General features: G+C 39.3%; 1 protein-coding gene across 1 annotated transcript in view; it reads right to left on the minus strand.

Moving 5' to 3' along the window:
* The window catches only part of TRPM6 (transient receptor potential cation channel subfamily M member 6), a 209344-nt gene that overhangs the window by 9206 nt on the left and 185559 nt on the right, over positions 1 to 14579 (minus strand). Inside the window, exons 36-37 of the mRNA XM_069084606.1 lie at positions 10372 to 10577; positions 2035 to 2086 (exon numbers count right to left, since the gene is read on the minus strand). Of these exons, the coding sequence (XP_068940707.1) occupies positions 2035 to 2086; positions 10372 to 10577 (258 nt within the window). The remainder of the gene's footprint in view (positions 1 to 2034; positions 2087 to 10371; positions 10578 to 14579) is intronic.

A 14579-nucleotide genomic window follows, 5' to 3' on the forward strand; every position in this document is an offset into this window, starting at 1 on the left:
TGACCCAGCAGACATAGAATGGATGTTGGATGATCTCCACAACTTCCAGTTAGAAGCCAGGAAACCAGATGACAGTATCTAGGGGCAATATGCTACTCCTGCTCCCACCTAAAATTTCAAAAAGTCAAGGTCATCCCAGACACTCTGGGGCAATTATACAATTATTCTCTGGGCTAGTCCAGCCCCACAGAAAATCTTGGAAGATACAAAATACAAAGAAAATCTAAAAAGGAAAAGCTGTGGAAGCTAAAATTTGATTAACTACTGACCAAAGTACACTTATACCTAGCTCATGATAGAAACAAAAGAATTTTACTACAAAAGCAAAAAGACAATGCGTGCAACATAAGACTACTGTTGTTCAAACTCGAGCTTTGGGTAGATAAAAAAAGCACAAATTTTTAAGTCCTACACTAACTAAAAGCAATGACATTTATATACACTCCCCTCATGGACACAACATGGGCTCTGGAATAAATTCTATGGCCTATAAAAATTTTTCTAAGGAATTTAGGATGGGGCAATGAGTGTGTGTGTGTCTGTTAATGTGTTTTCTTTATTCCAGTCAGAAAACAAGGCAGACTCAGACTCAAGGTCCACTTTGGACACACAGTGGCTTGTGTGAATTTGGCCAAGTCACGTAATTTCTTGGTCTGCCAGGCAAACAAGGCTATAAGTTGCAAAGCAGATGCCTATTTACATTGATGGAGTATTTTCATCAAGGGTTCCTTACACCAACAAAATCACAGGTATAGACACTATTTCTTTTATTCCCCCACCAAAAAAATATGAATCAATCATATATCTATTACTTTGTTTTATAGATTATTTTCCCCAAAGGCCAAAGCAAGTGTTCATAATTACACCATGTATCTTTATCAAAAGATATAGAACTAAATAGTTCTGACGTGAGATCTATTGGTGATCAAAACTACAGATTTACCTTTAAAGGTATGACTACTTTTATGTAGCATTGCGTATATTTTAGGAATTGGGAAACACCATCATTAATCACTTAATGAACATTTATTAAGCACTTACTATTTGTCAGGCAGTGTGTTAAGCCCTGAAAATACAAAAAGAAACACAACAGGGTCCTTGGCCTAAAGGAGCTTACAGTCAAATGGGGGAGACAATATGCAAATACATACAAGGAAAATTAAAATGCAGGATACACGGAAAATCATTAAAAAAGGGGAGGCACTGGAGTTAGGAGAGTTGGGGAAGGCTTCCTGTAGAAGGTGGGATTTCAGTTGGTACTCTCAGAAGAACTGAAACTGCTGGTGACCCAAAGTGCAAAGAAAGACCCAAAACACATAGTGAGTGTGAGATCTGTAAGCAGATTGCAACTTATCACGACTTAGACACAAGAAGCGGCAAAATAAGATACCAAGTACATGGGACATGTAAGTAAGGTGAAGTAGTCATGTAATAAGGGTAAAGGATGGAGATTCACGGAGATGGGTCTCATACAGGTTGGTCGACTAGCATTATGCTAAGCAATGAGGCTACAAAGAAAGGTAAAAGGCAATCCCTGTTCTCAAAAGCTCGTAGTCTAATGGGAGAGATATTATTAACAATAATAATACTAATAACTGCAAGATATTAAAAAGGCCCAAAGAAAGGCCTCCAAATTCCTCAATGGAGGGTGCAAATGGCAAAGAAGAGTTGGGATCTGCACAGGAATAGAGGTAAGCACATTCATGAGATTGGTACATATTTTTCCTACACATCACTGGATGGGTGTATAAAGCATTTTAGATCAACTTATCAGCAAAAGTGCCATTTTACTGTAAGATATGGGGTTGAAAGGTTTCCATGGGGGGTGTGACAGTGAAAGAAATTAAGACCGTAAAGGGTCTGGCCTCATCCAAAGAAGACTGCAACAGTGCAGACTGTTATGAGTTAAGCATTCCTATCTCACTACCCCTGCCATATCATATTTATTACTATATCTTAATCCCTGCCAAAACTAGTAACTACTACAATCTCAGGGTTTGCTAAATGACAACAGAGAAATCAAAAGAAACTTACTGTTTGTCTTCAGGTTTAATAACAGATGGATCTGTCAGATTTTCTCCAACACCTCCAAAAAAAGATACAAAATACATTAGCTAAATGAAGCTTTTCATTTTTACCCAAAATTCTTCAAAATAAAATTGGCTCATTCCTTAGATTTTTGGTCAGGAAATGGAGAGAGGGCTGGACTTGCAGTCAGCAAGAGCTTTTTACCTGTGTGAAAGTGTGCAAATCATCTAATGTTGGGACCCTTGATTTCTTCATTAGTAAAATGGGTATAACAAGAGTATCCCAAAGGGTAGTTATGAGACTCCAATGAGATAATAATATCTTTTATTATGTAGCTTAATATGCCATATAAACTTCAGCTATGATAATTGTCCTTCCCGATACATATACCCCACTCTCAATAAATGAAAAGAAAAAAAGCTGCTATGATCAATTTATGGGCAGGGGTGAGAGGGACCTGGGTTTGAATTTTGTCTCTGTCATTTACTGTGTGATTTAGTGCAAGTCACTTAATCTCACTGGGCTTCCTTTTCCTCACGTGAAAATGAAAGTCACTAGATAGCATCAAAGGTCTTATTTGAGTCTAGATGTATGATGCCTAACCTTTTCCCTCATACCACATCCTAACAACCCCCCACCCCACCCCCCACACACACACATACACTTCACCACCATGGGGAACTCATTTAGCTTACATACTGGAGTAGCTAGGAGGCACAGTGGACAGAGTGCTGGGCCTGGAAGTCAGGAAGACTCATCTTCCTGAGTTCAAATCTGGCCTCAGACACTTACTATCTGTGTGACCCTGGGCAAGTCACTTAACCTTCTTTGCCTCAGTTTCCTCATTTGTTAAATGATCTGGAGAAGGAAATGGCAAGCCACTCCAGTATCTTTGCCAAGAAAACCCCAAATGGGATCACAAAGAGTTGGACATGACCGAAAAACAACAAAAACAAAGCTCTCACATCCCATGAGAAGAGATCATATATGTGTCCTCGCTGTAGAGATGATACAGGTAAAGATTCATAATTAATCAGAGTAGGGAAAAACAATCATCCTTCTATTGTAAAGAACAATTAGACAATTAGAACAATTGTTTATGCGTGTCAGATGAGAAGGGGACAGTTCTTGAAGTGCAAATGTTCACAGGATCAGAGATCCAGGGCTTGAAGGGCCTCCCTATTCCAACTCCACTATTTTACCAGTGTGGAAACTGAGCCTCATAGGGATGAAGCGATTTGCCCCAGTTCACAGAGACAAGATTTGAACCTAGGTCCTCTGACTTGAGAGGCAATGAATGTGCCTTCTACTGTAGTACGTAGTGTGATACTGGGAAGGCTTCGTCCTGTAGGGTAATTATTCAATCTCTGGCCTGATTCTCAGAGCTCTGGTAATATCTTACCTATCGCAGGTGCTTTTCCTTTCCCAAAAGTGAGCAACTTAAGAGGAAGAGCAAGGGAAAAGTGACAATGGATTTTTTTTTTCACATAAAGCTAGGTTTGTCTGCTTCCTAGGGAAACCAACACAGTCTGCTTTTTAAAAAATATATATTTTTGCTATATTTTGTATCTCAATTTGTATTTAAAACTATACTAAGGGTTTTTTTTTTTTTTTTGCTTTTGGGGGAGGGAAGGCAGGGCATTTGGGATTAAGTGACTTGCCCAAGGTCACGTGGCTAGTAAGTGTTAAGTGTCTGAGGCTGGATTTGAACTCAGATTCTCCTGACTCCAGGGTCAGTGCTCTATTTACTGCATCACCTACCTGCACCAATACTAAGATATTTAAAAGAAAATAAAAGAAATACCTTTCTGGGAATCTGTATTTAAAGGAACAGTCTACCTTAGACAGTTAAATGGCTAAAAGCAGCTGCTGTTTCACTTTGCATATTGATTTGGAAAGGTGGGAATAAGGATCAGGAAGGGGAGCCTTGAGGTATGGTAGAGATAAATATTCAGGAAAGGCTGGGAGGCCTAGGTTTCTCTCTCTAGATCAGTCCTTCTTAATAGGGCAAAAAAGACCCAGAAAAGTTAACTGACTTGCCTAAGGTCACACAGGAACTGGAGTGGGCTCTGAGAGGAAAAAAGGAAAATTTTAAGAGGAACTCTGGATCTTTGAAATATAAATAATGAACTACTCTGATAGAGTGGGTGCAAGTACCATGATTGTTGATTGACATTTGAGACTGCCACATAAAACTTGCTCATTTACCCCTAATGAAGCCAATCCAATACAGTGAGCATTTATTAAGCACTTACTATGTGCTGTTACTGTCCTAGGTGCTGAATGTCTCCAGCTTCTTGTACGTTTGGGCTCCCAGAAATGCAGGGCCAAATACTTCAGTATGACTTGTAAGTCAGTTGTCAGTCTAGATGGGAAGTATGCCAGTACTTATCACAGCAACTGAGTGAGATGATGTTTAGGAAATTAAAAGCATGTTATTGCTTCTTTAAAATCTCACTCCTCATCCTTTTATCTGTATTTTGTCATAGTTATATGGCTCATTAAAAAGAGATTATTTTCTTATAGCCTACAAAATTATGCACTTTTTACTTTGGCTCATGAGATGACATATGCACAGTGCTTTCCAAACCTTACAGCACTCTATAAATGCTCACTTTTATTAATAATAATAATTTCTATTGTCATTATTATTATTTGGAAAGTTCCAAATTGAAAACGCAACTTGGTGAAAAAAGTGCCACCTAGTGGCAATTCCTTCCACTTGTAGCCAAACACAGCCAAGGGTCACTCCAGCTTCTCAGAGGTTGATACTAAGCAAACTTATCTCAAGTGACACTGACCCACTGGGTTCAAATCCCACCTTGGTCAGAAACTTAATATCCATGTGATCTTGGGCAACCTGACCTCTCTGGATCTCGGCTTCCTTCTGTTCCTCTGAACTAAGTCTGGCAGTGGATAAATAGCTTCAATTAGAGAAGAAAAGAGCACAATATATTTTCTAGTCCAATCTCATTTTAAAGATGAGGAAACTGTGGGCCAGAGAGGTTAATTTATTCACCTAAGGTCACACAGGCATTAGGTGTTGGAGCCATAATTCAAACCTAGGTCCTCCAACTCCAAATTTAGTGCATTTTCCCACAATACTACACTTAATGATATTTATGCAAATATATAGAAATGACATCATAAATATAGGAGAAAGTATATTAAAAGGATGGGAATATATTCTAGCCAACAAACTCATTATTTTGCTTTTTGGAGGGGAGAAGACAGGACATTTGGGGTTAAGTGACTTGCCCAAGGTCACAGAGCTAGTAAGTGTTGAGTGTCTGTGAGACCACATTTGAACTCAGGTCCTCCTGACTCCAGGGACAGTGCTCTCTATTCCCTGTACCACCTAGCTGCCCTACCAACAAACTTTAAGATGGCTTATGGTTGGGTAACCATCATGAAGCTAGTGTCAGTTGGACCACTGTTGTGGTCCAACAGAGCAGAAACAAAGGGGTCACCAAATAGGTGGACTTTATTTCAGCCTACTGAATTCTGCCTTTATCCTTTGTAAGATCATAAATCTAAAGGTAGAATGTTCCTTGGGAGTCATCTAATCCAATCCATTCCTCCCTCTCCTGCTATATATAAGGCTATATATGAGGCCCAGAGTGGTTCAGTAGAAAGTAGGCTGACCTAGCTAAAAACTGGATGACATCCTCTTCCAACTCCTTCATTTACTGATGAGAAACCCAAGGCCCAGGGAAGCTAAGGTCACAAAGGAGCCAAGCGTAAAACTCTTTTCCCTACACAGCTCTACATATAAACATTTGCATGGGATGGAGAAAATGGGTTGCTATTAAAAACTACTCATAACTTTAAGAGTAAATCATAAATCTCACTGACAGAATGCAACCTCCTTGAAGGCAAGAACTACATCATTTCTTTTCCTTTGTATTTACAGCACAAGCATAGGACCTGCCACATAGCAGGCTAAGAAGAAATGCTTGTTAACTAATTGAGAGGCAGTGTGGTATAATGAGTAAAGTGCTGAGCTTGGAAGAAGGAAGACCTGAATTCAAATCTTCTTTCAGATACTAAAAAGCCATGTGACTATAGACAAATCTCTTTTCTCTCTGGGGCTGTTTTTTCATATGTAAAACTTAGGGAGTTGTACTGGATGACTTCAAAGGTTCCTTCCAGATCTAAATCTATGACCCCATAGGAGAGTGAACAACATAAAGTACATTCCCAAGGGAAACTGAGTCATGAATTCCAATCCTGATTACCACAGACAGTCTTTGGATAAACTTGCCTGGGTTAAAAGGAAAAAAGAAAAAAAATTCCACTGACCTATTCTGAAGAGTACTGTGTGAAAGAACAAATTAATAACCACAAAGTACTTTGAAAATAAAATGAGCTATATAAATGCTAAGTACTAGTGTTATTTGAAATGCAATTGTTTTAATTCCCATTTCGGAGCATGCTAAGCTTCTGATGTTGGATCACAAGTGTAATCGGAATGATTCAGGCCCTCATTTATTTGATTTTTAAATGCAAAAAGGCTGGAAACTGCAGGATATTTCAATCAGGATGGAGTCAAGGCAACAGATCATTAACTTTGGTAAGCTAGTCCTTGTGGATTCCAGCTTCCCACAGTTGGGCACGATTGTACGATATCTGACTGACACTGCTGCTTACACAAGAAGTCAGAAGATGAAGCTATTGGAACTTCCTTCTCCTTTCCCACGCATCCCATCCTTCCCACTCCCTCAGCAAAGCAGCAGGCATCCCTTATTCCATCGATGTCCTCTCCCACCAAGACTTCTAGGAAATCCTAGTGCCTTGGTAGTGGATGTGATCTCCCTGCAGCACAGGTACAACCTGAGACTTCAAGCTCTGGCAAGTGTTCCTTCAGGGCTACTCTCCAGCAACATAACAACTATTGTGATTGAGCACACAGTAGGTCCTTAATAAAGGCTTGTTGATTTTTCTTCCTCAGGACTCTCATGTGGCAATAGCTTTCCATAAAAGCAGAAAAACACTGAACTAAAATCATCTTTAGCACTTTTATAGATCTGAAAATAAGTAATATTTCCTTAATTTCTCCTTCCTACGTAGATTGGAAGATATACATATCATTCTACATATTCATGTCTTATCAGTAAGCCAAAAATTTTAGATGTATATCTCTGTTTCTTCACATTCAACTCTGATGTTGATGTTTAACTATTACATTGAAAGTCAATGTTTTGACATAATTTATTTGGGGTGATAGTTTTGGTGGTGTTGGGTTTTTTTTTTTTATTTTGAGGTGGACTATTTCTACAATTGCCATAACTATCCGGCAAAAGAAAACCATTTTTAAAGTTAATTTTCCTTTTTTCCTAATACTATAATCACAGCATTTGCTGCCTTTAATGTCGCTTTGGATTACCAAGAGCCATGGAATCCCCAAACAGAAACAATATTAAACAAAGACCTATTCAAGTGGAATACAAAACACACTGAAGAGGCATCATTCATTTCTTAAAGTTTTGTTCTGTCTTGCTTCTTGGTGGTTGTTTTATTTTCTTTCTTCCTTATTTTTTTTTTGTTTGTTTGTTCTGGCCAATTCCACCCCAAACACAAAGTACAAGCACTCAAGCACAGATGAAAATCATTAAGCTCTCAGATTTGAGCCACACAACAGATGCCTAATTTGGGGGGGAGTTTGATAGATCAAATATTCCTTTAAAATTTGAATTGACTTGATTGTTTTAACTTCATTTATATTACCTATGGGGTTCTTATAGTGTTTTTGAGGCTGGAAGGTATATTTCATTCCCATCAACAGGAGCACTTTCAATAACTATTATTACACATTATGGGTAAAAAGGGGCTATACTTATACATAGGTGTGTGTGTATACACATATCTTTGGACAGAATAACACAGGGGCTGGTCAGAGTAGGAAGATTTTCTAAGTCTTCTCAAGCACTGTCGATAATGAATTGTTGTCAGAACTGCTATCTAATGTCAGCTCTCCCTGACCAATATGCCCCTAATAATAACTATTGAAACCAGGATGACAAAAGACTAGAGTCACAAGGGAAGAAACAGCTCCAGATGGACTGCAACATGATAAATCTGAAGACACTGTATTACCTTAAAAATAAAAGCAATTTTCCCATGAAGCAGTGTGGTATAGTGGGAATAAGGCTGGATCTAGGGTCGGAGGACCTGGATTCAAATCTCAGTCTAGCTACTTACTACCTGTGTGACTGTGGAGCAAATGAAGGGGTTAAACTACATAACCTGTAGTCAATCAACAAGTATTTATTGCCTACTTATTATCAATGTAACTGGGCAAGTGAAAAATGAGGAGACTGTACTAGATGACTTCTAATCAATCAATGTTTAAGTGTCTATGTGACCTTGGGAAAGTCATTTCCCTTTCTGGATGGGTCTCAATTTCCTCAAAGGGATTGGTCTAGAACAGGGCTTCTTAAAGTTTTTCCACTTGGCACCCCTTTTCGGTTTCTGCAACATTAGTTGGCATTGGCCTGGCCTGAGGGCATGCACAGTGCAAAGTGCTCATACTTTGTGTTCGGAACCAAGGCTGCAGTGAAGGTGCTGGATGCAACATGGGCAGACACTGCCCGAATCACCTTGGATTCATTACACATTTTATTTTTAATTAATTTTTGGGTGTTTTGTGTTCAGAAACCTTTTACTGTTGCCAAATTTTTCACAAAATCCATATGGGGTCACAACCCACAGTGGAAGAAGCACTGGTCTAGAATACCTCTAATCAATCAAGCAATCAGCAGGTATTTTTCTTAAGTGCCAGGCACTGTGCTCTATGCTGGTGATACAAGTACAAAGAATGACACAATCCCTATTCACAAGAAGCTTACATTCTACACATCCCTTCCAGCTCCGAAACCACAACTAGAGGATCCTGTGACATTCACATGCATGAGCATCTTGTTGTACTCTGATTTTTCTCTTTCACAAGAAGTTAAGAAAATCAAAAAGTTAAACAAAAGGAAGTTAAAACAATGAACTGCAAAGTTGGTGATCTCAAAACTCTGAAAATATCTCCCCTGAATTTCTACTGTACTTTTTTCCAATTATGAAAATGACAGTGATGAGGCCATAAAGTTGGAAAGCTCGAGATGAAAAGCATGTTTCATGCAGCACAAAACTGTAAATGTCATGAAATGCAAATAAGTTAAGCATCAGTAAAAACAGGGTTGGATCTGAGGTTGGAGGACTTGGGATTCATGTCTTAACTGTGCCATATATGACCTGTGAGACTTTAGGCCCTCTGACACTCATTTTCCTCTTTGTAAAATAAGGACTTTAGACTAGATGACCTCTAAGTCCACTTTCAGCTCTAAAAAACAATGATATGACATAGTGATGGAACCTGTGTGATGGGAAGGCATAGAATGGAAGGCAGTAGTCTTAATGTGCAGAATACTATGTTCAGTTGGGGGTGGGGGCATATACTAGGAAAGAAGAACTGTGATGCATATCCCCAGGAAGGGTAGTAGGTGGGGAAGAATTTTGAAAATCGTGCTATATGTTGTTCAAGAAACTAAGGATAATTGTCCTAGAGAAGAAGGTTAAGGAGGGAATAATTGTCTCTAAATAGCTGGAGAGCTCTCATGTATAGAAACACTTGACTTACTCTTTTTGGCTCCAGAGGACAGAAGTACCAGCTATGAGGGAAAGCTGCAAACAGGTAGTTTTCAGCTCCACATAAGAAAAAAACTTACTGACAATTAGAACTGTTAACAAATGTAATGGACCACCTTGGTGGTAAGCTGCCAAATACTGGGGGTGGGGAGTCTTTGAGCAAAAGCCGGATGACTTTGTCTGGTGCATTTTAAATAGAATTCTTCAAGTATGATTTGGACAAGTTGATCTCCAACGTGCTTTTGCCACCCTTGAGATTCTAAGGTTTCAATAGAAAAAAAAAAATAAGTGCTCTATTGGATAGCTAAAAAATTTCCCAATCATGCATGTAACATGTAACTTCACACACACAAACACATACATATATAAATACATATTTGTATATGCACATGCAGATACAAATACATGTGCTTGTTGAATGAAATAAATGAATAGATACAGAGAAAGTAAGACAGAGACAAAGACAAAGAAAGAAGGATAGTATGAATGATAATTGTTGTTTTGAAATAGATTTTTTAAAAGCACACAATGTCAGAGGCTGTTACCCTTAAAACCCCATAACAATGGCAATGATCACAAAAAAAATGCCTGAACTACTTTGGGAGGTCAATTGCTCATGATATCTGCAAGAAGATAAAGATCAGAGCTTTGCTTTCCAGAATCATTCCTGCGGGGCTCAGATATACCAGCATGCACACTGTCAATCACCTTGCAAATCCACAACAAGTAGTTCTCCTCGGGTATACTCATAGGTCCAGTGGGAAAAAGACAACATCAGCTCCTCCAAGATGCTGCTGGGAGAGATTTCATCCCCATTGTTGTTGTTGTACTTGCGGAACTCACCAGTCATGTACTTCTCTATGGTCAACCACTGGTTTGCTGAATGGCAATATATTAAAAAGACCTCCAGGAACCTGTCGGGGAGGGAAAGGATGCTGACCATCATGGAGCAACAGCAGTCAAAAAAGGGAATTTCCCACCCCCCCACCCATGGTGTAACACAGGCAAGACTGTTAAGAGAGCAGAACATAACCCGAACAAGATAGCTGTTGTATCCAGAAGGGTTGAGAATGAGAATGGGGGAAGATGGTGGAGTAGAGGCATGAACTTGGTGTGGGATCCCACTCCAACCACTTCCAGTACCTGTAAAAAAATGACTATAAACAAATTTTAGAGCTACAGAACCCACAAAGCAACAGAGAGAAACAAATCTCCCATTGAAGGCAGCCCAGCAGGCTGACAGGAAGGGTCTATCGCACAGGACTGGGAGCCGAGCGCAGTCCCACATGAGCTATGCAGTTCTGGCCCCAGGGTGGCCCCCACCAGCGGTGGCCAGAGCAGACTTCAGGAGACTGAATCACCAGCAAATGTGGGGGTTTCCAGACTTCTCAACCCATGAACACCAAAGACAAAGTAAAAGGTCAATGGAGATCTCTGTTAGATGGAAAAGCATAGTCCAGCCCTTGCCCCCAGGGTGAGAAGAGGTGAAGCCACAGCAGCTGCAGCTGCTGCTGTGTGGCTCCTTCCAGAGATCCTGGCCTGCAGACCTTAGGGGGACCAAGTGACCATTCAGAGGGTAATCACTCTTGCTTTAACCTGCTTGGATCTGGATCATGGTCTTGGGTTGTGGTCCTGGGGTGTGTGGCCAGTGAGCCAGAGCTCGTAGGGGCTGCAGAGAGGGTGCCCTCTTACTAGCCCCAGCAACTACAAAAACCCCAGCCATTTCAGACACAGCTCTCTCCATTCTGGAAGCAAAGTTCTACTGTGGCAAACAGCTTAAAAGTTAAGTAATTGTCTGGCAATATGAGCAAGCAGAGGAAGAACAAACAGACCATAGAATCCTTTTTTGGGGACAAAAAGGATCAAAACATGGAACAGAAGAAAGACAATGAAGTCAGAACTCCTGCATCAAAAGCTTCCAAGAAAGATATGAATTGGTTACAGGCCATGGAGGAGCTCACGAAGAATTTTGAAAATCAGGTAAGAGAAGTAAAGGAAAAATTTGGAAGATAAATGAGAACGATGCAAGAAAATCATGACAAGTGAGTCAAAAGCTTGTTAAAGGAGACCCCCAAAAAATACTGAAGAAAATAACACCTTAAAAAATAGACTAACTCAAATGGCAAAAGAGGCCCAAAAAGCCAGTGAGGAGAAGAATGCCTTAAAAAAGATAAATTTACCAGATGGAAAAGGAATTTTGAAAACTCACTGAAGAGAATGATTCCTTCAAAATTAGACTGGAGCAACTGGAAGCTAATGACTTCATGAGAAATCAAGATACCATAAAACAGATCCAAACAGATGAAAAAAATAGAAGGCAATGTGAAATATCTCACTGGAAAAACCACTGACCTAGAAAATAGATCCAGGAGAGATAATTTTAAAATTACTGGACTACCTGAAAGCCATGATCAAAAAAACAAGCCTAGACACCATCTTTCAAGAAATTATCTAGCAAAATTGCCCTAATATTCTAGAACCAGAGGGCAAAAAAAGAAATTGAAAGAATTCACAGATTCCTTCTTGAAAAAGATCCCCAAAAGAAAACTCCTATGAATATTATAGTCAAATTCCAGAGTTCCCAGGTCGAGGAGAAAATACTGCAAGCAGTGAGGAAGAAACAATTTGAGAATTGTGGAAACACAATCAGGATAACACAAGACCTAGCAACTTCTACATTAAGGGAGCGGAGGGCTTAGAATATGATATTTCAGAGGTCAAAGGAGCTAGGATTAAAACCAAGAATCACCTACCCAGCAAAACTGAGTATAATGCTTCAGGGGAAAATATGGTCATTCAATCAAATAGAGGATTTTCAAGCATTCTTTTTTTTTTTTTTTTGCCTTTTGGAGGGTGTAATAAGAATGTAAATTTTAAAGATCTTCCCTGCCCCTAGGCTAATGTGCACCTGAAGCCTGGGGTGGGGGAGGCTAGTTTTTCAGTAGATACTTCTTGATTGGCCAGTGAGTCAATAAGATTGTTACATTCTCTGAGCCAGGAGAAGGCTATATAAGCCCTGATGTATAGCTTTGTTTTTGGGACTCACTTTGAGAAGTGTTCTGTGATTTTATCTGAATTCTGGGAAGCCGTTGTTGAGAGTCCCCCGGCTTTGAAAAACCCAGAATGTGGAAACCCAGATGTTGACTGGGTATGGATGTAATGGTTGGACAGTTTGGAAATCTGTCTACTTGATGTTTCTGTCTTGATAATTATGCCTGTATACTTTGAGGTTCAGGGTGCTGACCTTTTCTCCTGAACAAGGTAAACGATATATGTCTGACTGATTAAAGTAAGCTTGTTAACCCATTTTGAGTTGCTTTCCTTTAACAAAGCAGATCCAAGAACCTGTGTGAGCAGGCACCCTGGGGACACTGGGGTGCTTGCTGCAACAGAGGGCAATTGGGGTTAAGTAACTTGCCCAAGGTTACATTGGCTAGTTTTTTTGTGTGGGTGTTAAGTGTCTGAGGCCAGAACCAAACTCGGGTCCTCCTGACTCCGGGGCTGGTGCTTTACTCACTGTGCCACCTAGCCACCCCAATTTTCAAGCATTCTTAATAAAAAAAAAAAACAGAGCTGAACAAAAAAAATGACTTTCAAATACAAGAAGCAAGAGAAGCATGAGAAGGTAAACAGGAAAAAGAAATCATAGGGAACTTATTAAAGTTGAACAATTTACATTCCTACATAGAAAAAAGATAATTGTAACTCATGAGACTTTTTTAGTATGAGGATAGTTGAAGGGAATATATATGTCTATATATGTATACATACATATGAATGGATATATAGGAGGGTATATGTGTGTATAAATATATGACTGTGTGCATATGTGTGTACATGTATATATAGACAGAGGGCACAGGATGAGTTGAATATGAAGGGATATCTAAAAAATAAAATTAAGAGGTGAGAGAGGAATATATTAGAAGAAGGAGAAAGAAAGAGATAGATTAGGGTAAATTATCTCATATAAAAGAGGCGAGAGAAAACTGTTACAATGAAGAGAAAGAGCAGGAAGGTGAGAGGGAGTGGGTTAACCTTACTCTCATTGAATTTGGCTTAAGGAGGGAATAACATACATACTCAATTGTGTATCTTACCCTATAGGAAAATAGGGGGTAGGGGATAAGAGGGGGGATGATAGAAGGGAGGGCAGATTGGGGGAGAGGGTAGTCAGAAGCAAACACTTTTAAAAAGGGACAGGGTCAAAGGAGAAAATATAATAAGTAGGGGGCAGGATAGGATGGAGGGAAATACAGTTAGTCTTTCACAATATAACTACTATGGAAATGTTTTGTATAACCACACATGTACAACCTATATTGAATTGCTTATCTTCCCTATGGGGGTGGGTAAGGAGGGAAGAAGGGAAAAAATCTGGAACAAATATTTTTTAAAAATTGGTTTTGGTTTTTTTTTTTTACATGCAACAGGGAAATAAGATATACAGCCACTGGGGTATAGAAATCCATATTGCCCTACTAGAAAATTAGAGAAGGGGTTGGGGGAGGATATAACAGAGAACAGATTGGGGGAAGGCTTGCTATTTTGGGGTGGGGATAGGGAAAGATGGGGAGAAAAATTTGTAACTCAAAATCTTGTGGAAATGAATGTTGAAAACTAAAAATAAATAAATAAGTTGAAAAAAAAAAAGAATGAGAATGGGGGCATTTTCTGAAGTATAGCCCCTTTTCACTTTGAAGAACCCTCCTGTTCTTTATAAGTACTGTGCCCAGCATTACTTGTTGTGCTCTGAAAGTTCCTTGTAAAAGTAGTAATAAAACTTTACTGTTAAGTCTTCAGTACCAAATTATGAGGAGTCTTATTAAATGAATACAGATGTGTAGGAACACTCAAATGAAATAATAAAAGTGTTGTGAATTCTTACAATGCTCCCTCCCTTTATGTGGTAATGG

This window comes from Petaurus breviceps, unplaced genomic scaffold (assembly GCF_028583685.1).
Source record: "Petaurus breviceps papuanus isolate PSGF00001 unplaced genomic scaffold, PetGlider_PUasm1.0 175, whole genome shotgun sequence".
Classification (NCBI taxonomy): Eukaryota; Metazoa; Chordata; class Mammalia; order Diprotodontia; family Petauridae; genus Petaurus; species Petaurus breviceps.